The sequence below is a fragment of the Phaseolus vulgaris genome, chromosome 8 (assembly GCF_051622355.1).
Source record: "Phaseolus vulgaris cultivar YP4 chromosome 8, ASM5162235v1, whole genome shotgun sequence".
Classification (NCBI taxonomy): Eukaryota; Viridiplantae; Streptophyta; class Magnoliopsida; order Fabales; family Fabaceae; genus Phaseolus; species Phaseolus vulgaris.
In genome coordinates this window covers 52,252,189-52,274,757 of record NC_143505.1, presented here as the reverse complement: position 1 = coordinate 52,274,757, position 22,569 = coordinate 52,252,189, and the positions used below count along the sequence as shown (strand labels likewise).

General features: G+C 41.4%; 2 protein-coding genes across 3 annotated transcripts; one reads left to right on the top strand and one right to left on the bottom strand.

The window, feature by feature from the left end:
• The first annotated feature begins 2,703 nt into the window (after nt 1-2,703).
• LOC137827126 (fructose-bisphosphate aldolase, cytoplasmic isozyme) lies at nt 2,704-5,038 on the top strand. Its single transcript, XM_068633342.2, has 3 exons — nt 2,704-2,813; nt 3,278-3,505; nt 3,966-5,038. Exons 1-3 carry the CDS (start codon nt 2,786-2,788, stop codon nt 4,784-4,786), a joined length of 1,077 nt encoding a protein of 358 aa, XP_068489443.1. The 5' UTR covers nt 2,704-2,785; the 3' UTR covers nt 4,787-5,038.
• Nucleotides 5,039-18,291: 13,253 nt separating this feature from the next.
• On the bottom strand, nt 18,292-22,351 carry LOC137824331 (NAC domain-containing protein 91). 2 transcript variants are annotated; one of them, XM_068629926.2, is made up of 6 exons: nt 21,744-22,351; nt 21,050-21,327; nt 20,049-20,351; nt 19,638-19,916; nt 19,012-19,392; nt 18,292-18,929 (listed from the first exon to the last, which is right to left on the bottom strand). In XM_068629926.2, exons 1-6 carry the CDS (start codon nt 21,946-21,948, stop codon nt 18,666-18,668), a joined length of 1,710 nt encoding a protein of 569 aa, XP_068486027.1. In that variant the 5' UTR covers nt 21,949-22,351; the 3' UTR covers nt 18,292-18,665. The 2 variants fall into 2 exon arrangements, with proteins under 2 accessions (XP_068486027.1, XP_068486028.1); XM_068629927.2 differs by having other exon boundaries at nt 19,638-19,913; nt 21,744-22,187.
• Nucleotides 22,352-22,569: the final 218 nt, after the last annotated feature.

The following is a 22,569-nucleotide window of genomic DNA, read 5'->3' as shown; positions in this document are numbered from 1 at the left end:
CATTAACTCACTTTAATTCAACCTCGATCATTCAAATTCAATATATATTTCCACTCACATCAAACTCATAAACTAACATGTGAAAAACTATAAGAAACTAAATTTACTTATCTAAACTATATTCAAAACTCATATTAAAAAACTTTATACTTTAACATGTAAAATCTAGCCACTATATCAGCATCTCAATCAAAGTATCATATTCAAAGCATTCTAAAACAATTATCTATTAACCAAAACTTCAAATAACATCTTACTCAATTTCAAACATCCATACAATTTTCAAACAAAATATAATCTTTACATATAAATTAAAATATTGTGACCTATATCCAGATAACGTATTCTAAGGTTTTATAAAAAAAAACATAAATAACTTCTCTTATCTATAATTCCTTACTCCAAAGTAACTTTTAACTCAAGTAAGAGACTATTCAAAATCTAAACAACTAAAACAAAGTATCCAAAATTAGTATAAGTTTAATCAAATCGAGAGAAACATTTTTCTCAACTAACCCACCTAGATTGATGACAAATTTAAAAGGAAAGGAAGAAAGTAAAGAATCTTCAAAGTAATCATGTATTTATTTTATTTTAATATCTAATTAGTTAAAAATATCCTTAGTTCCTCAGTTATTATGAAGCGTGATCAAATTTTAAAAGAGATGAGATTTGGAGAAAAGAAATTAAAGATAAGATAGAAAAAAATTTAGAATAAGAGATGAGATTTGGAGAAAAGAAATTAAAGATAAGATAGAAAAAAATTTAGAATGGGAGGAGAAGTTTTTTTTTTTGGTATGTATGAGAGAGAAAAAAAAAGGAAGAAGGAAAATGAAACTGGATTTTACAAATCCAATCATTTTCATTTTTTTAGGTTTTTGTTATTTAATTTTAGGATTTAGGATCTTTAGTATTTCGTTTTACTATTTCTAATAATATATTTTTCCATTTTAGTTTCTATAAAAGTTTTGTTCATTTTAATAATTCCTTCAATAAGTATTTGATAAAAAGAATAATAAGAATCAAGATTAAAAATCAAGTAAAAAAAAATAGAAACCAACAATACATATGATTATATTTTTCATGGTTAAAACCATATTATATGGCTCTCATATGTTTTTTTACGGCGTTGTTGATGGTAATAAAAATCCATGAACGAACTAATTTGCTATGTCTATTTATACAGAAAAAGCTCAAACTAACATAAAGGTTAAGGAATATTATACTCAAGTAATGTGTAATTAATTAAAAAGGAGTTATTATTTGAAGAAATTAAAAAAGGAATTATTATTTAAAGAATGAAAGAAAATGTTATTATTTGAAGCAACGGAAGAAAATGTTATTATTTAAAACAATAAATTAAAATAATGGAAGAATAAATTGTTGTTAAGAAGATTAAAGAAGGGGTTATTATTTACTGAAGCAGCAATTATAAATCTAATTAAATCACCATCAAATTTAGCAGTAACTATAGATAATTGTTACAATTTACATTTACGTGTTTTTTATTTTCTTATCTCTGGATTTCTATGTTGTTCAGGTGTTCTTCATCTTAAAACCATTTTTTCACGAATCATTTTTATTTTTGACAACAATTAACTTTCCTTTTTCGAAATGAACTATTATTTAATTTTTTTTCTTTAAAATTCACTATTTTGATATTTAGATTCATCTCATAATGTAGCTTCTTGACAAAAAAAGAAGTTATAAAGATAAAATGAACATACAGTATGTATAAGCTTTATTTCTTCGCTTTAAATCCATGAAATCAAATTATTCTAAAATTAAATATAAAAATATTTTTTCATAATATAGTTGCTGCATTTAAAGGTTTTATTTGTTGTTTGCATTCATTTTTACTCAAATTGAAAGTCTAAACATGGCTGGTTTAAACAAAAAAGAGTTTACAACTAATATTTGATTTCTTATTGATGTTTTAAATATATGTTTTTCACCTAAAAACATGGTTCAAAATATATCATAAATGTGTTTGAAATTTCACTTAAAACATTAAAATCAACTTCTAGATCAATTAAACGTTCTGTCAACATATTTAACATTTTTCTTTCTTGGATGAAGATAGAAGAAAAATTCAACTCAAATTTCCAATAAATTAACTCAATTTGTTTGACTTAATTTATTTATGTTAAGTGAAATACTAAAATCTAAGAATATAAAATTGTGTTAATATTTTAATTTAATATTACTTTAAAGTGTTTTTAAATAAAAGGAATATATATTATTGATAGAGTAGTTAAAAGTCAGTTAGAATATTCTTGAAAAAAGGTTATTAATTATTAAATAATATAAATAGTCAAAATTTAATTATATTTGAGAATAGAAAAAGGATATTTATTAAGAAAGACAGAAGAAAAGGAAAAACTTTACTGCAAGAAAGCAGACTTTGCGTGACTGCAGAATACAAAAGGACGGTTGGGCTTGCATTGATGAGCTGTACAACGGCGTTGGGCCCAATAAAGGTGGGCCGTGAATCCACAGAAAACCAAAACCGCCATTCAATTTTGGTGTCTTTGATTCCAACGGCAGTCCACAGAGACACAACACAACGCTACCTAACAACCCGAGGTCGACGCGTCGCGAGTACGCTTCCTAAGACCCTAGTCTCTTTTCCTGTTGTCGTCTAACCAACGCAACATTGTTATCACCATCACTATATAAACCCCTCTTAACCCTTTTCCTCGTGTTCACTCACTTCTTCACAACCTCAAACCTACTTTTTTTTCTCCGCTCAACTACCTCATCGTCTTCTTCCTCCTCCTCGATCATGTCTCACTTCAAGGGCAAGTACCATGGTACTTCTCTTTCTCCATCTCTCACTCGCTTTTACTTTGATCTATTCTCATACCAACCGTTTGTTTCTAGATCTAACTGTTTCATATGTTTATGTACTGATCCGTTTATTTTATGCGTTTTTTTGAATCGATTTGGACTTGTTTGCATGGATTTAGATCTGAGAGATTCAGATCTGGTTTTTCATTCGAATTTTTATGGAAAGCTGGTATGATTGTTTATGTAGGTGCTCTTACGAGGGATTTTGTTCTGGTTTATGAATTCTGCGTTGTTGTTGATAGTCTAGCGTTTCCTTGTCTTGCAAACTGTTTTTAACTCCGCATCTTTGTTCAAACGATGAAGTTCAACTTGTTTCCAGTTTGTTTTGTTCATGTTTTGGATTTGTCTATGTTCTATGCTGTTTCTTTTTAAAGAAGTTTGGAGTTGATGTCTGTGTGGGGCTGTTGATTGATGATTTTGCTTGCAGATGAGCTTATTGCCAATGCTGCTTACATTGGCACTCCTGGAAAGGGTATTCTTGCTGCTGATGAGTCGACAGGAACAATTGGTAAGCGTTTGTCCAGCATCAATGTGGAGAACGTTGAATCCAACAGGCGTGCTCTTAGGGAGCTGCTTTTCACTGCTCCTGGTGCTCTTCAATACCTCAGTGGAGTCATCCTCTTTGAGGAAACCCTCTACCAGAGCACAGCTTCAGGTACTTGATTTTCCAGGATCTAAATTGGTTTAGTTTGTGATGAGCATTGCATCATTGGGTTTCATGATGCACTGTGTGACGTCAATCAAGGTTTTTAATTGTGGTCAAATGTGGTAGATGCAGCCACAATTATACCACCGTTTTTGTTGGAAACTTGCTTTTTAAATAGAAAGTTAGATACAATTCAATAGCTGCTTTTGTTGTTCATGAAATTATGCAAATCTTTATTGTCTGGTTGAGATGAATTTCTAATTTTTATTTCAGAAGGAAACTATAATTACCTAAGAAATTGCATCACGTTCTGTCCTATTTTGAAACCTTTATTTCATTTTTTTTTCCTTTTCCTTTTCCCTTTTGGCTCTGGCCATTATGCTTTTTTACTGGTGGAATTGTCTTCATTTGAAGGATCATAGTCATTGCTGTTGCACCACTAACCTTGTTGTAAATGAATTTTATGTAGGCAAGCCTTTTGTTGAGTTGTTGAAGGAGAATGGTGTGCTTACTGGTATCAAGGTTGACAAGGGCACCGTGGAGCTAGCCGGTACCGATCAGGAAACCACAACTCAGGGTCTAGATGGCCTTGGTCAGCGGTGTGCCAAGTACTATGAAGCAGGTGCACGATTTGCCAAATGGCGTGCCGTGCTGAAGATTGGTCCCAACGAGCCATCTGAGCTCTCTATCCATGAAAATGCCTATGGTTTGGCCAGATATGCTGTGATATGCCAGGAAAATGGGCTGGTTCCCATTGTTGAACCGGAGATCCTTGTTGATGGATCTCATGACATTCACAAGTGTGCCGCTGTCACTGAGCGTGTCCTTGCAGCATGCTACAAGGCTTTGAATGATCACCATGTTCTTCTCGAGGGAACTCTTTTGAAGCCAAACATGGTTACACCTGGATCTAAATCTGCCAAGGTTTCTCCTCAGGTGGTTGCTGAACACACTGTTAGAGCCCTGCAGCGGACTGTACCTGCTGCAGTTCCTGCCGTGGTTTTCTTGTCTGGTGGGCAGAGTGAGGAAGAGGCATCCCTCAACCTCAATGCCATTAACCAGGTTAATGGGAAGAAGCCATGGTCACTCTCTTTCTCTTTTGGAAGGGCACTTCAACAGAGCACTCTTAAGGCATGGGGTGGAAAAGAGGAGAATGTGAAGAAGGCTCAAGAAGCCTTATTGGTAAGAGCCAAGGCTAACTCAGAGGCAACTCTTGGAACCTACAAGGGTAGTTCGCAACTTGATGATGGTGCCAAAGAGAGCCTCTATGTTGAGAACTACAAATACTGAGAAAAGTTACTGCTCTTTTCTGAGACTAGTGCGGGTAGGAATCGGTATTATGGGTTCTTGCTAATGAGTATTGTGATTTTACTCCTCCCAGAATAATCGCATTTGAAATTTTGCTTTTTGTTTTTTTTAGTGTTCCGCAATATCCTTTTAGTTTCAGTGTATTGGTCAAACATGTGCAAAATGGAGGGGATGTTAAATTTGTGTTCTTGAAAGACACCACCTTTCTGAACGAAGCTTTGTGTTTATTTACAATTCTCCGTCTCTTTGTTTTCATTCTGCATAATCACGAATGAGATTGATAAGTTGAAGGGCTTTTGTGAGTAATCCATTGGATTTGTTTTCTTAACTTTTTAATTCATTAGTGTTCATGTATGTATGAATATATTTAGGTATATCTTGACTTTACTACAAAATTCTTCAATTTCCTTTTTTTTTTATCTTAAAAGAATTTAAACAAGAAATGTGTTCTATGGAAAGAGTCAATTAATATCTACATTAATGGTCATTTTAACTTCTTTGAATGATTAACGTATTAAAAAGATGAAATCATCTTCAAAATATGTGTAGTTAGTTAATATAGTACTCTAGAATCACCATATTATTATCCTTTTATTGAGAATAATTAATGTATTAATTTAATAATTAATTTAATAATACAATTATAAAATAAAACGACTGCATTTGGGTTAAAATATCTTCACTCGTAAAAGATTAGTTCTTTTGAATGAGCACTGAAAAAATTGATTTCGAATAAAGTTTATTTTTACTAAGTTGATTCGAAGAAACATGATTTATAATTAAATGTTTTTATTATAAATTATAAAGTAGTGCATTTCATCCTTAGAATCAAGACAATTTTCGGCCTTAATCACTCAACGGATCAAACATTCGCTCAGCGGACCAAAATTTCACTCAAATGGATCTAAAATTTGTTCAGCAGATTCAAACCCAAAAGCAAGTGGAGTCAATTTTTTTCAAATTCGCTCAACGAATTTATATATGATAAGAGATCAATGCTTTTAGAGTTTGGTTAAGTGATCTTCATAAAAGTTGTAACTTGAATGTTAGGACAAATGTTGTCAATTTTAATTGGAGTTATTATGATTTTTTAATTTTTAAATTAAGTAATTTCTTTTTAGTTCATAAGAATTGTTGTTTATCTTTTTAAATTTCTTTTGAGATATATTTGAGTTTGATTGGATAAGTAGAACTCTGTATTGCTTATTATCTTTAACTATTAATTGTTGAATACTTTATGTTTTTTTTAGTTGTTTTTGAATTATGATTCAATATAATAAAGTAAGAGAGTATGATACATGTGAAGATTATATTAAATATTTAAATAATTTAATTTGTTGTGATGAAATTATGAGTGTATTTTGCATGTTTCTTCTTAATGTTTGAAGGTAAATAATGTGAGAATTGAGTGGTATTGTGACTAAAGATGATTTAGATTTATATATATATATATATATATATATAAATATAAATATAAGATCACATATCTAGGATGATTTATGAACTATAGTTTAAATTTTTTGTATTAAATAAAAAATAATGTTATAACAAAGATTCTTAACGTTATTAATGGTCTTGGTCAGGTAGACCAAAATATACTATTGTACCGACCAAATAGTCGGGAGTGATGACGTGGTAGCAAGCAATGGTATAGGCGTGTTGAACGGAACACCTGGCTGACAAAAGGGAAGAAAATCGGGAAGCTCGTGTAAGTCGCCAATCGTTAAGTTGGCGTGCTCCGATCTCTAGCATATCTAAACTGGTGGTCACCAGGCTTGTGTCGTAGTCGCCGGATGCGAGCTAGGCGACCAAGTGATCAGAGATCGCCGAGAGGAGGACATCGCCGAAATATCAAGAAAGCTTGTTCAAGGCTTTCAAAGGATGCGAGTGCGAAGGATGAAGTTATCAGATGACCATTCCCTCGCTAGCCAGAGGGTGAGGCTAGGGAACAGCTTACCAGGACATACACGATGAAGCAAGTGAAGCAGATCATGATGGCGGCCGGCGAGACCACAGGAAAGGTGTGCGTGGTGACACCCCGTACTCGTCACAGAGAAGAGATCGCGCTCCAAGGCAGCTATACACCGAGTTACTCCTTGCATGGGTAACTTAGTCGAAAGAGTAAGAAGTGATGCTCAAGCAGAGGACGTTCCAGATGGTGACACGTGTACAGCTGGATGCGAGCCACGTGTCCAGAGGTGTAACCGTCAAGAGAGAGAAAGTGCACAAGTATATAAGGGATTCTAACGAACTTCTGAGGTACGCACGTTTAGAACACTTCTTTACGCTTTGAGAATACTGGAGTACGCTGAGAGAGTTTTGCACGGTTCCTTGAGTTACTAGCTTTTCTCTCTTAGAGTTTTGGTGGTTTCGTCACTGACTTGAGCGTCGGAGCGCGATCGGCCGCAGCGGCGCCACTCTGTCTTTTGCAGGTTCTTGAGGTGAACGAGGTGTGAAGGACGGAAGCTAGCGCGGTGCAAAGCCGATCCAGAGGAAGATACATTCGACGAGGCAAGGCTCTTGTGTTCTGGTCAACCGGCAGGATCATCAGGCGCCCATCGTGGGGTCGTGTAAAACCTGTCCCCATCCACAGCGTGAGTTCTTGAAGTTTCTGTAATTTCTGTGTGGTTGTGTGCTGGTGCAACCATTTTCCACCGTTCGTTCGAGCTCTGTTCGGTGATTTCGAGTTTTCCGCCGTTCGTGTGGGTTTTAATCGGTAGTCTGAAGTTTCTTGCTGTTTGCGCGGTTTTCAATCGGTTGATTCAGAGCTTTTTCCGTTCGTTTGCGTTTCTGGTTGGTGAGTCGGAAGTTTGCTGGAAGAGCGGTAGGTTCGTGGCGAAGTTGCAAGTTTCTGCGAAGGTTTCGACGTCTGAATTTATCGGCGTGTTGTTGTGGTTGTGTTTTTGGAAGTTCTTAAGAGTTTGGGAGTTTATGACCGATTGGTTGCTGGATTGATCGTTTGCTGGAGAAGGTTTTGTTCGTTGGAGTGTGGTTTGCTGAGTTTTCATGAGAAAGATGAGAAGCAACCGTTCAAGTCCCGTTGTGCCAGTTGCTGCAGAAAGCGCCATGACCATGGCACATATGATGGAGATCATGCGTGCGCTGCAAGCGAATGTGGAGGCATCGCGCATAGAGCAAGCGAAGATGCATGAAGACCTAGTCGCCTCTCAGGCCAGGAATGAAGAGCTCAGCAAAGTAACTGAGGAGTTGCGTCAAGCTCTTCAGGAGCAGACAAGACGCCCAGTCGTTGAAGAGGTCGTGCCGCCGTCGCCACCTCGCGTTTTCCCAATGCCGTTTTCCCAGGCGATCACAGACACGCCTATCCCTGCGAGCGTAGTACCTATGAAAGCTTCTTTCACCGGCGTGGAGGACCCTGAGGCACATCTCACCACGTTCCACACACAGATGATGCTGTCGGGAGGCTCGAATGCTGTATATTGCAAGATGTTTGTGAGCACGCTCCAGGGAACAGCGTTGAAATGGTTTGTGAGCTTGCCTACAGGTCACATAACCAATTTCCAGCAGTTTTCAAAGCTTTTCGTCGAGCAGTACATTGTGAACAAGACGCCACCTAGGGTGTCTTATGACCTGTTCGACATAAGGCAGTACCAGGGAGAGTCCCTCAGGGACTACTTGAATCGCTTTGGAGCACAGATGGTCCGCTCGCCTGCTAAAGACAAGGAGATGCTGGTATACGCCTTCAAAAAGGGCGTGCTACCGGAACCTTTCTGTGAGGCGCTGATTAGGGTTCACCCCGCCACGTTTGCTGAAGTTAGGCGACTTGCGATGACCCACATCACCGACGAGAGTGAGGTCGCCAAGAAGAGAGGGAGCGTGGCCCCTGCTATGCCACGTGCCCAGACTAGAATCCAGCCGCAGAGGGTGCTAGAGACGATGGCGGCCAAGAAGGATCAGAGGACTCGCCATCCTTATGATCCAAGGAAGAACAAAGGAAGGGGCCCAGGACGCCCCCGGGAGTATAATCGCCTACCAAAGTACAAGTTTGTCATGGGGTTGGCGGATCTAATCGCCATTCCCAACATAGCAGCCAGACTTAAGGCGCCTGAGAAAGTGGGCAACAAGGTGTTAGGACCAAAACCAAACGCTGGTGTGAGTTTCACCAGAGCTTTGGTCACACTGTTGATTCGTGTTTGGCTCTGGGATACCAGCTCGACGATCTAGTCAAGAGTGGTTTTTTGAACGGTTACCTGCTGGACAAGAGGACGGGAGGTGCGTCGAGCTCCCAGCCGGCGGGTGGTGAGAGTCAGCAGCATGAGATGCCCACTCATGGCGAGATCCACACCATCGCTGGAGGATTCTCGGGTGGTGGATGCACTGCGTCACAGAGGAAGAGATTCGCGAGGTCTGTGATGACAGTGGATATGTTTGAAAACCACTCACCAGATGTGGATATTACATTCACGAAGGAAGACCTCCGTGACGTTGTGCCTCACGACAACGATAGTCATCTCGCTTGTCACAGCGGGAAGAAAAGTCCACCGGGTACTAGTGGACCAAGGAAGCTCGGCGGATGTAATGTTCTGGCCGACTTTCACACAGTTGCAACTACCCCTTGGCCAGCTAAGACCCTATGGAGGGTGTTTGTATGGTTTCGCCGGCGATCAGGTGGAGGTCAGGGGGTACATCGAGCTATGGACAACGTTCACGAATGAGGTGGCCTTGAGGACGGAGAAAATCAAGTACCTCGTTGTGAACGCCCCCTCAGCATATAACATTCTGTTGGGGAGACCAACCCTCAACAGAATAGGAGCTGTGCCCTCAACTAGGCACATGAAGGTTAAGTTACCATCGATGGAAGGGGTGGTGATCACCATCAGATCTGACCAGAAGAAGGCGAAGAAGTGCTATGAGAATAGCCTTAAGAATAAGAGGTCAGTAAGTTACATTACCACGACGCCGCCTCCTGGTGTGAAGCCCAAGCCAACAGAATGGCGAGTTGTTGATGAGGCGATGGAGGTGGCCGCCGGAGGCGATGTCACCATGCTGGATGCTGAGGTTGAGGGAGAGAGCAGCAGACGGGAGGAAGAGGCGAGGAACTGCCCAGAGGAAGCGAGGGAATTGGGAATCGCCAAGGCGGTGATCGCCAGGGAAACCAGACCCAAACTCGTCGAGGAGTGGCTCGAAAGGGAGATCGGGGGAAAGGTCTTCAAGCTGGGAAGATCTTTGGAGGCTGGGCTCCAAGACCAGATTGCCAAGGTGATAGAACGGCATCTGGATGCTTTTGCATGGTCTGCTTCAGACATGCTGGGAATTGACCCCGATTTCTTGTGTCACCATTTGGCAATGGACACACAAGTTAGACCAGTGCGACAGAGAAGAAGGAAATTTAACGAGGAGAGAAGGCAGGCGATCAGGGATGAAACACAGAAGCTCCTCGTCGCAGGCCATATCCGGGAGGTCCAGTATCCTGAGTGGTTGGCTAATGTCGTATTGGTGAAGAAGAGCAATGGGAAGTGGCGCATGTGCGTCGACTTCACTGACCTGAACAAGGCTTGCCCAAAGGATTCGTACCCTTTGTCAAGCATAGATGCCCTGGTCGACAGTGCAGCAGGGTGCAAGTTGCTGAGCTTTCTGGACGCCTTCTCGGGGTATAATCAGATAAAGATGCATCCTATGAATGAAGAGAAAACTGCCTTCATGACTGAGAGGTCGTGCTACTGTTACAAGGTGATGTCCTTTGGGCTGAAGAATGCGGGGGCCACGTACCAAAGATTAATGGATAAGGTACTTGCACCAATGCTAGGAAGGAATGTGCAAGCGTACATAGATGATATGGTCGTGACCTCGCCAGAAAAGAGCAAGCACGTTTCGGATCTGGAGGAGTTATTCACCACAATCGCCAAGTTCAAATTAAAGCTGAACCCCGAGAAGTGCATTTTTGGTGTGGAGGCAGGGAAGTTCTTGGGATTCCTCTTAACTGAAAGAGGAATAGAGGCAAATCCTGATAAGTGTGCTGCCATCTTGGCGATGAGGAGCCCGGCTACCGTGAAGCAGGTGCAGCAACTTACAGGTCGGATGGCCGCCCTGTCTCGTTTCGTGTCAGCTAGTGGAGAGAAGGGCCACCCATATTTCCAATGTTTGAGGCGAAACAACAAGTTTGTTTGGTCGAAGGAGTGTGAAGAAGTCTTCGTGAAGCTTAAAGAGTACTTGGCGAGCCCGCCGATTTTGTGTAAACCCTGGGTAGGAACCCCTCTCAGGTTGTATTTTGCTGTGACTGAGAGGGCGATGAGTGCGGTGCTCGTCCAAGATCAAGACCAGGCTCAGAAGCCTATTTATTTCGTCAGCAAGGTGTTGCAAGGCCCGGAGGTGAGGTACCAGGCCTTGGAGAAAGCTGCACTAGCTGTAGTGTTTTCGGCGAGGAGGTTGCGCCACTATTTTAACAGTTTTACAGTGCTGGTGATGACCGACTTACTCATCCAGAAAGTCCTGAAGAAGCCTGATGTGGCTGGGAGGATGGTGAAGTGGGCGGTGGAGCTATCGGAGTTCGACATCAAGTATGAGCGTCGAGGTCTGATCAAGGGGCAGATTTTCGCTGATTTTGTGGTCGAGCTCTCGTCAGAAGCAGCATGAGTTGAAGGGGATGACTTTCGTTGGGTGCTCTCGGTGGACGGGTCGTCAAACCAGCAGGGTAGCGGTGTTGGGGTCATTCTAGAAGGGCCCAATGACATGCTGATAGAACAGTCCCTGAGATTTGCCTCCAAAGCCAGCAACAATCAAGCAGAATATGAAGCGTTGATCGCCGAAATCTTGCTGGCCAAGGAGATGGGGGCTAGGGTGCTTATGGCTAAGAGTGACTCGTTATTAGTCACGGGACAGGCGAGTTCCAGGCCAAGGATCCATAAATGGCGGCTTACTTGGAGTATGTGCAGGAGTTGAAGAGTTCCTTTGTCTCATTTGAAGTGGTGCATGTGCCCAGAAAGCAGAATTCCCGAGCAGACTTGATAGCTAAGCTCGCCAGTTCGGGCAAGGGGGGTAGGCAGAGGACAGTGATCCAAGAAACTCTGAAGATGCCTAGAGCATTTGTGGCGGACCACCTGGTTCTTCAGATAAGCAAGTCAACGGAGAAAGCGGCAAGGAGTCGCAAGTCCTTGACCCAGGAGACCTTGAGATCGCCGAGAATAAGAGCATGTCGGGGGGAGAGGGTGAACATGACGCAGGTCTGCGCTACGCATGAGCCAGACACGTGGATAACACAGTACCAGCGCTGCCTGGCAGATGGCCTTCTCCCGCTGGATCCGACGGAGGCTAGAAAGATAAAGAAGAACTCCAACAAGTTCACCATGATAGATGGCGAGCTGTATAGGTTTGGGTTCAGACACCCACTCCTAGAATGTGTGCACGGAGAAAAATGCACCAGAATCATGGCCGAGCTCCATGAAGGGATATGTGGGAGTCACGTCGGGGGTCGAGCTCTGACTGCTAGAACCCTCCGTGCAGGCTATTACTGGCCAACGATGAGAGAGGACTGCAAGAAGTATGCACAGTGCTGCAAGCAATGTTAGCAGCACGCCGATGGCACAAAGCGCCTCCAGAAGAGTTAAAGTCAATTTACAGCCCTTGGCCATTTCATAAGTGGGGAATTGACATTCTGGGACCTTTCCCATTGGCGATCAGGCAGATGAAGTACTTGGTGGTGGCGATTGAATACTTCACCAAGTGGATCGAAGCAGAACCAGTGGCCCAGATCACCGCACACAAGATTGAGAGCTTTGTATGGAAGAACATCGTGTGCCGGTTTGGTGTGCCTAAGCGCCTGGTGTCAGACAATGGGACTCAGTTTGCAAGTCACCTACTGAAGAAGCTGTGCGAGGAGGTGGGGATTCAGCAGGTGTTTGCATCCGTCGAGCACCCTCAGACAAATGGCCAAGTGGAGTCCGCCAATCGGGTGTTGCTAAGAGGCTTGAAGAGAATGCTAGAGAAAGCCAAGGGATCGTGGGTTGAAGAGGTACCCCGCATAGTTTGGGCGTACCATACCACCGAGCAGTCAGGAACCCATGAGACCCCTTTCAGCTTGGTCTATGGATGTGATGCAATGATTCCAGTTGAAATCCAGGAGAGCTCGCCGAGATTTCAGAATTTCGTGGTGGAAAACTCAAACGAAGAAAGAAGGTTGAATCTGAATTTGCTGGATGAGGTTAGGGAGGAGGTAAGGGTAAAGGCTGAGGCAGTGAAAAGGAGGATTGAACGAAGGTATAACTCGAAGGTGATGCCAAGGCAGTTTAGAGAAGGCGACCTGGTGATGAGGAAGGTCCACCAGTACGAGATGGAAAACAAGTTATCGCCTAAGTGGACAGGACCGTTCAGAATAACCGAGGCGCTCGGGAACGGCGCCTACCGCTTAGAGACATTGGAAGGAGGGGTGATTCCTCGCACTTGGAACGCCACACACCTCAAGTTATATTACAGTTAAAGCTTTGTAAGTAAAAACGAACATGAAGAGATTCGCAAGCTTTCTGTCAAAACAGTTTGAAGGGGGCACTCTTTTTTCCCTAAGGAGGGTTTTTAATGAGGCCACCCAATAAAGAAGAGTTTTCAAAGAGTTTAAAGTTTCTAAGATTGCATGCTTGTTATTTCGAAAGTTTTAGAAAAAAGACCTTATCACCCGTATGTGATTCAAGGCAAGTTTAAAGTTATGTTGCATTCTTTCTAAGTAAAAGTTTTGAAGTCCCCATTGCTTTTCGGCGATTGGCGGCATCAGCTAAAGTTTTAAAGTCCTCATCGTCTTTTGGCGATCGGAGGCACCAGCGACGACTAAAGACCTCAACGCTCTCGTGCGTTTGGAAGCAAGAAAAGAAAATACCTCCTCGCCCTCGAGCGAGTGCAGGCGAGAAAGAGAAAAAGTCCTCAATGCATCCGGGGGGGGGGGAGATGTACACCCTGGGCAACTTGAGGCACCAGATAAAGTCCTTCTCGCCGTCGAGCGAGTTCAGGCGAGAAAAAGTCCTCACCTCAGAGTGAGTTCAGGCAAGATGAACTGAAAAGTCAGGGGTGTTCGTGACCTTAAACGGCGGGAAAGGAAGGAAAACGCCTTTCCCCCTTTAAGTGAAACATCAATATTGACTTAGTAAGACCAAAGAAGACTTCCACGTTTGTGGGCGGTGTGAAGGCGGATAAAATCTTTCTCGTCCTGAACGAGTTCAGGTATGGCGTGAAGGGTGAAAGAAGTTTAAAAGATAGCTAAGGTAGGTTCAAAGAGAACACCTCGCTATCCGGCTTATTGTTCTGAAACTCAAGGAGGTAGAGAAGGATCCGAAAGGCGCCTCTACCCCCCAAATGAGGGAACAATAGCCAAGATATAAAGGCAAAGAAAGCTTACATCGCCAGAACCCTATGGCGATCAGAAGAATTCCAGGCGATGACAGGAGTAAAGGCTAACCTTGCCGGGCAGATCAGGTAAACTGTATTGTGATACCAGTTTAAGTTAAAACCTACTGCCTAGTAAGTAACTAATTGCCTTAAGTTTGCAAGTTACGTTAAACGTCATCGCTTGAAGGTTAATAAGTTGCTCAAGTTTTACTTCGAGTTAACAGTTCGATAAATTGTTATAAGATTAACGGTTTGCTCAAGTTCAAAGCAGTGAATGAATAGTTGAGCCCGGAGTATTGCCGGGTCGATTTGTTTAAGCAAGTTTCACCAGGTAAGTTGATTAACCATACAGCGAGTAAGAAAGCAGATGAAGGTTAAAGAATGCGAAGTAAACAGAAAGACGAGGTGCAAAAAGCAGGAAAAGTTATATAAAAGCAGTGTCAGTTCAAATACGTAAGAAGAAAAATTACAAGTAAAGTTCGTACAAACAGAAATAAGCGCTAAGTTTCAAAAAACAAGTGATGGAGGGAGGTGATTAATCTTTAGAGGGCACGATCTTCCCATCCACCACTTCGTTGCAAATGGACACCATAGTCAGATCAAGCTCAGGGTATTGGCAAGCGACTTGCTCCAGGGCGGCGTCAAACCCGGCGGCAAGGACTTGGGCGGAGCTTTGCTCGAGCTCTTCGGTTTGTTGCTTCAGCTCGTCAGTTCGTTTCTTCAGCTCTTCAGTTTCCCCGCGAGCTTGAGCAAGGTCTTTAGCAACCTTTTTGCCTTCGTCCCGCGCCTGGGCCAGCTTTGCAGCAGTCTTCTTGTTTTTCTCTTGAGCTTTGGCGAGCTCAGCCATGGCGTCGTCCCTCTCCTTCTCGACCTTCCCGAGGAGGACCTCCCGATCAGCTGACCTCTTTTCAAGGTTCTCCACCTTGGCCGCATCTGCTTTCATTGACGCCTCCAAGTTGGCCACCTTGAGCCTGTAGGGTACCAGCTTACTCTCCAGCTCAATTTTCTCTTGAGCTAGGAGGTGCAGTTTTTGGCGCAGATCAGAGGCCTCCTTACACGCGCCCCTTAGCTCAGTGCTCATGGCGTCCAGATCTCTTCGAGGGAGGGGGAAGGCTTGCAGTTGTTGCTAGTGGAGGTGCTGGAGGAGCTTGATGCTGGCTTTCACCACCACCCTCTTGAGTTTGAAGGGCGAGGGGGGCTTCTTGGCGTGGTGGTGAAGTCGGGGACTCTGTTATGAGGATTGGAGAGTTGTGAGCACCTTCATCTCCACCTGGTGCGGCCCCAGCAATTGAGGTGGTTGAAGGAGGACCCTCTCTAGCAGATACGAACGACGTGGAGGCGCTTGGAGGGTTCTCTATGAAATTAGGCTCGCTGCCTTCAACCACAGGGGGCGCGACAGCCAAGGGTATTGCTTGGACTGGCAGTGTTGGAGCTGGAGGAGAAGGCGGTGTTGGAACTGAAGGAGAAGGAGGCATTGGTGTTGGGAGAGCGGGTGGTGAAGAGGGTGCCACCCTTGTTCTTTTGGTGACGAGGCCGTTTTTAGTCGCCTCGTCATCCTCTTCATCCTCTTGTACCACCTGAGGAGTTTTCCTCTTTGGCTTCCTCAAGACAAGCTTTTTTCTTTGAGGGACAGGTAGCGTCTCCGAAGGAGTTGGACCGTGGGAAGGAGATCTGCCCTGAGCAGCGGCGATCTCCACCACAGAGTTGGGAACGGTTTGGGAACCCGTCGCCAACTTGTGGGAACGGGCGATCACCCTCAGTTCAGCTAGTTTGCCTTTGCCCAACATGAAGTCTGCACAGAGTAAAAAAAAAATATATATAGACAAGTAAGCACAAAAGCAAAAGCAAAATATACGAGTATATGCACGAATAACGCAAACAAGTGGTACATGAATTAAAAACCAAGATAGTCGGGAGTGATGACGTGGCAGCAAGCAATGGTATAGGCGTGTTGAACGGAACACCTGGCTGACAAAAGGGAAGGAAATCGGGAAGCTCGTGTAAGTCGCCAATCGTTAAGTTGGCGTGCTCCGATCTCTAGCATATCTAAACTGGTGGTCACCAGGCTTGTGTCGTAGTCGCCGGATGCGAGCCTAGGCGACCAAGTGATCAGAGATCGCCGAGAGGAGGACATCGCCGAAATATCAGGAAAGCTTGTTCAAGGCTTTCAAAGGGCACGAGTGCGAAGGATGAAGTTATCAGATGACCATTCCCTCGCTAGCCAGAGGGTGAGGCCAGGGAACAGCTTACCAGGACATACACGATGAAGCAAGTGAAGCAGATCATGATGGCGGCCGGCGAGACCACATGGAAGGTGTGCGTGGTGACACCCCGTACTCGCCACAGAGAAGAGATCGCGCTCCAAGACAGCTATACACCGAGTTACTCCTTGCATGGGTAACTTAGTCGAAAGAGTAAGAAGTGATGCTCAAGCAGAGGACGTTCCAGATGGTGACACGTGTACAGCTGGATGCGAGCCACGTGTCCAGAGGTGTAACCGTCAGGAGAGAGAAAGTGCACAAGTATATAAGGGATTCTAACGAACTTCTGAGGTACGCACGTTTAGAACACTTCTTTACGCTTTGAGAATACTGGAGTACGCTGAGAGAGTTTTGCACGGTTCCTTGAGTTACTAGCTTTTCTCTCTTAGAGTTTTGGTGGTTCCGTCACTGACTTGAGCGTCGAAGCGCGATCGGCCGCAGCGGCGCCACTCTGTCTTTTGCAGGTTCTTGAGATGAACGAGGTGTGAAGGACGAAAGCTAGCGCGGTGCAAAGCCGATCCAGAGGAAGATACATTCGACGAAGCAAGGCTCTTGCATTCTGGTCAACCGGCAGGATCAACTATAATGAAAAATTGGAGATAAGTTTATTGTATCGTTAGAGTTAAAATCCTTGTTGTGACTTCTAGATATAAATACTTTAAACTTACCTTTGAATGTACGTAAAAATTGGTCAAGTGCTTGTTTCTAATAGTAAATGCTAATAAATATTCTTTTATGAATATATGGATATTATTTAATATGTGGTAATTTATGTGTGATTATGTGATTTTACATATGTTAGTAATTGATGAAATAGTGATAATTGATTTGAGTTGTAAAATTATAGTTATAATGAATTTTAAATATAGTTATTTCATCGTAATCATAATAGTTTAGATAATTTTCCCATATATGTTGTTTATGTGGTAATATATTATATTTGTACTGTTTTGAATAGATACATGTATAAGTTTTGGAGTAGTATCTAGAAGAGACTATGTAATAATGAAGTTTTCTTTTGGAAAACATGAATGAGTATATATATATATATATATATATATATATATATATATAATTTTATTTTAAAAACTAAAACTTAAGTAGTATATAAATCACTAAATGAATAATTAAAAAAGAAATATAGTAAACTTAAAAATTCTAAATACTCAATATAATTACATATTACATATTGTCAATATTTCATTTATGCACGCACATTGATGAAGCAATTTCTCCTTTCTGATAAATGCAATTTTTATTGATTTTTTTAACAATAATTTGTTCTTTGATTACATTAATCAATAATCCATTATTTTATTCTTTAAGCTCAAAACCTTAGTGATTTCTAACTCCCTTATAATACTCCTTCACTGAACATTCTCTCTGAATACACATTCATGACTCATAAATTGATCAAATAGATATTGAGTAACCTTCACTTCAATTTCAGAAGGATAAACTAAAATATCAACAACTAAATACAACATTCCTTCTGTAAAGTCTTCGATAAATCACATCCTAAAGTATTTTTCAAGTAGGTATATATTTATTTTCCCTTAGCAACTTTACTTCAATAGTATTAATAATATTATTATTTGTTCCCATATGGGTTGGTTGTGTTTGATTAATTTTGCACCAAATTTGACAATAAATTCAAAACTAATGAAAATTACACTTACATCTTCATGTCTGAAAATTGTACACATATATACGCGTCTAAAGATGGTGTAACAGATTATAACATAAATAAACAGTTACTAGACAGACACAGATTGTGATGAGTTGAAAAATAAGTAATGTAAGTGCAGTTGTAATCAAATTGCTAGAATAGAATTCTGTGTGTTTCTTTAATACTTAATTTTCATGAAAAAAACCAAATTTATGGATTAAGATGGTGGAGCAGTTAAAGAAAAGCTTACATAGAATACTCTTCCTAAGTTAACATAGCCAAAAATAGATACAACAAAACCTCATGGGAATAAATGACTGCATGCTATCGCTACTAACCAAACCAAATGGGTAAACTAACCTTAACCTCAACAAAAATGGAAGCGGTTAAACTATGAATCTAACTGCAGCAACATGTGTCTACCAGACTAGACAGCTATGTTACCATACTCTGGAATGACTACTTCATTACATACATATATGCACATACATATTTTACATTCTTATCAACAAGTCTCTGAAAAGTCAATCCTACACACCTCCCTAACTGGCCAAAAAAGCAATGGAGGCAAATTCCGCATAAAAGGAATGAACTTGTAAGCAGTTTAAGATCTCACATATGCCCATATATTAACAACGAGTATTACTGAAACCAACACAGTTGCAGAAACTCCAAGAACATAAGACCACATGCCACGGTTAGACGAAACCTGTAGATGGTCTTTTGAGATGGATTCTGCAGTTGCAACATGCTGTTGAGTGATCTTTCCTAAGTCAGATGACTCCGGAGATTCCTTCTCTCGTTCATCCACATCATCAGCAACGGCGGAACTCTCGTCGGCAGCTTGGTTGTCTGAAGCTTTCCACTCCTGCAAAACAGGATCACAAAAATCTCAAAACATGCAGAGACAACTGAGTTAGATATACAAGTTAAATAAACAAACTCCTTACCCTAGTATTGATGGTTTTTGAATTATGGTCTTCTGGGGCACAAGCACAACTTCCATCTTTTGCCGCCTCCTCAGAACCAAACGGAGGCCCACGCCCAACAAGCAACCGTATTCTCCTTGGTGCATTACCTTGTGATGGTACCATTCCATTCATGTTTGGCTGTTCAGTTCGTCCTTGACGAGACCTTATTCTGATTCCAGTACCACCATTATTATTAAACGCATCAAAGTTTCTTAGTTGCCCACAATTCTTGGTCGTATAGTCCACTTCGCCCATAGAACCATCGTTTGAGAAAGCCATCTCGGGACTGTTCTGAAATAATCCTACATTGCTCTTCTGCTCAACTGCCTCCTTAGGATAACCATGCAATGCCTGCGGATTCTGCAGCAGCAAATAACACACTGACATTAGACAAGTGGAACATTCAAATGAGCTATATAAACTCACTTAACAGATATAATCCAACTTGTAATTTGATGCCATTTTAGACAAAAGGTCAATTAACATAAAAACGTGAATAAATAATGGGTTAGAGCTGTCATTGGGAGTTTAAAAATTAATAGAAGTCATTATGATTGCAGCAATCTAGAATAACTAAAGGATAAAAGCAATAAGAGCTAACTCACCGTCATATTGGCCATTTCCACATCTGAGTCACTGCCTGATCCATGGTCCTTAACATTGAGGAGGGATGAGCATGGCTCTAGACTGCTAGTATCATAGGAGATCGCATCCCAATTAACTGAGTCAAAAAGGTCAGACATATTGTCATTTGTACCATACTGAAGTTCTGATTGATAGTAAATTTCTGGTGGGAAATGAGCATGGACTGGGGAGAATAATTTGTCATCTAATTGCTGGTTTGTTGGGTCATAAAAATCCTCAAAGTTAAATGCCTGATCCTGCTGTAGTTGTAAAATCATCAAGTATAGTTACTAAACCAACAAATTCAATGTTTTCAAATCAAATAAGGGGGAGGGTGAAATCAAGGGGAAAAGGAAGAAAGAATAGATCAAAACTCAAGCAACCAATCTAACCTCTGAAGCTAGTTCTACAATCTGATTTTGTGCATCCCGAGCATCACATCCATCACTATGGGAGTCAACTGGAGTTATAATGTTGGATATTACTTCTTCAGAGTTCTCAGGGATAACTGTTAGAGGCTTTTCACCTTCAGTAATCTGTGAGGAAGATGCTGGATCCAGAGAGGAATCAGATTGTATTTCATCTGGAGAGTGATTGGCAGTCATAGGGGTTGAAGCAGCCCGTTCCACTTCACCATTTGAAGCTTCAAGACTCTCATCATGTTTTTTAAATAAGCGACAAAGGACATACGGATTCTGCGATTAGTTAAATCAACCATATTGAAAAGTCAGCAACATATCTCATGGACACTCTGACATAGACACAAAGTGCAGAAGCTTTATGCTAAATAATATATACTGATCTGTAGGTACAATCTTATCAGGTAGGGTTACAAGCAGTTGGACAAGAGATAACGGAAATGTGTAATAGTACATTTAAAGATGCAAAAGAAGAACACGAAGATCATTTAGAATCAAAATAACAAGGTGGAGAAGCAAATCGAAGAGATATTAAATACAGTAGTCAATATCGTTTGACTCAGTCAGCAAACCAAATCTTCTTACGACATTAAAACCTGAGAGTTTTATGAAATAAGTAGGGAAAGAGGAACCCCCTCAAACTTGAAAAATCATGAAAGGAAAACAATACAAGACACAAACATTAAAAACAAAAATCAAATAATCGACTTTGCTTTAATCAATTGTCACAAATATGTAAACCCATCACTCTTTCAACCAACCCTAAACCAAATAGGAAGAAGAAGGAACGAAAATAAATCATCATTCATCACATCAAACATTGAGAGATAAAAACCAAGCTTAACATGTTAAACACCTCCTGAGGGAAAAAAAAGAGCTATTAAAGTTTACAAACAATTTAATGCGAAAACACCATGATAACAAAGATGGAAAGCAAATATACCAAACAACAGAAGTAGGAGATAAGACCAGACCTGTCCAGGATTGGTACCATCGAGCTCCTTCAGGGTAGGCCTGTACTCATGCATAACCCAATTGGTTCTCTTCCCCTTCGGTGCACGACCAGTATAGAAAACAAGAGTCTTCTTCATTCCAATCAAAGTGGACCCAGACTTAATCCTTCGATCCTTCCCCGTTGCTTTCCAATACCCAAGGCTCGTAGCTCGGTTCAACCTGTGCCCATTGGGATACTTCCGATCCTGCGGACAGAAGAAGAACCACTCTGGATCCTTGTTCCGTACCACCGACAAATCTACAGCAAACAAACCCCACCCCAACAACACCCAACAAGCACGAACAATATAAGCAAATCAAACAGCACAGCCACTTTCCACATCAATGTTTACCACTAATTCCATGTCTAACAATACAAAACAACCTTTCTTCCTCAAAATAAAACTTAAATACAGCACCATAGAAATTTGATCTCCAATTAACATCAACACTTTTTCTTTATAGCCTCTTCTAATCAACAAGATAAAATGCTGATTATGATTACGGAACAACAAAAGCTGTACTTAAGTCTAGTTCAAAAGAAGCATCATAAAAAGAAAGAAGAAGTAATCCATCGACAGTACAAAAAGATGAGTAAAGCAAAAAACTAAAACTTTCCCAATTGCACAACAACCCCAGCTAAAATTTGCAGATAGAATAAGGAGAAGAAAATACCAGGCAAATCCCAAGGCTCCCATTTGCAGACATCAATTTCACGGATAACCCAAACATCGTCCCCGTTTCCGTTGATCTTCGAGCGCAGATAGTAATCAATAAGCTCTTCATCGGTGGGACGGAAACGGAAGCCTAGCGGCAGTGTGTTGAGAGACAGCACCGCCGTGCGCGGCGGCGGGTAACACTCTACGACAGCAGCACCCATGAGGGTAAAGCAAGTTTTGAGAAAGCCCAGAAGGCGAAGAGAGAAAAAAAAGGAGAAAGGAGAAAACTTGGAGATAAATAAGGTGAAAAACGAAGTGGGAATCGTAGGGATTCTGGAGAATTTAGGTGCTTTTTGAGTTTTCCGTCGTGACAGGTAAAAGAAGTTGGTCGGAAAGTGAAGGTGGTGGTGGCTGAGTTATTAATATAAATTCCTCGTATATGCGGTGAACACAACGTAGTAGTTGTGAAAGGCGCGGCGAGGGAGGGTAAAAAGGGAAATGGGAGTTGGCGGAAAACAAGTACCGAAAGAGATTGCGACACGTGGCATTCATCGGGGGCTGCAGTTGTCTTGGTGAGTAAGGAAACTTACCAGCAGTAGTGTGAACAAGTGGAAGAGGCGTTTCAAGTTTTTGGATTCAAAAGACTTGTACTATACACAAAACGACAACGTCCACCAATGTCCACGTCACCATTTCTTTCTATTACTTTTTCCACCTCTCATTAATTTAATACTATGAAAATATTATTATTTATCTCATCAACTATTATATTTCTTTTTTTCCCCTTTCTTATCTCAAGTTGCACCTGTTAGAATGTGCAAATATTTTTGCTTTTTTTCTTC

Excerpts from the sequence above, each read along its gene's own strand:
- LOC137827126 (XM_068633342.2), top strand. The coding sequence starts at position 2,786 with ATGTCTCACTTCAAGGGCAAGTACCATG. Across the intron at positions 2,814-3,277 it reads CTTCAAGGGCAAGTACCATG|ATGAGCTTATTGCCAATGCT; the intron begins GTACTTCTCTTT and ends TTTTGCTTGCAG. Across the intron at positions 3,506-3,965 it reads CTACCAGAGCACAGCTTCAG|GCAAGCCTTTTGTTGAGTTG; the intron begins GTACTTGATTTT and ends AATTTTATGTAG.
- LOC137824331 (XM_068629926.2), bottom strand. The coding sequence starts at position 21,948 with ATGGGTGCTGCTGTCGTAGAGTGTTACCCGCCGCCGCGCACGGCGGTG. Across the intron at positions 19,917-20,048 it reads TTGTAGAACTAGCTTCAGAG|CAGGATCAGGCATTTAACTT; the intron begins GTTAGATTGGTT and ends TTACAACTACAG. Across the intron at positions 19,393-19,637 it reads TGGAAATGGCCAATATGACG|AATCCGCAGGCATTGCATGG; the intron begins GTGAGTTAGCTC and ends TTGCTGCTGCAG.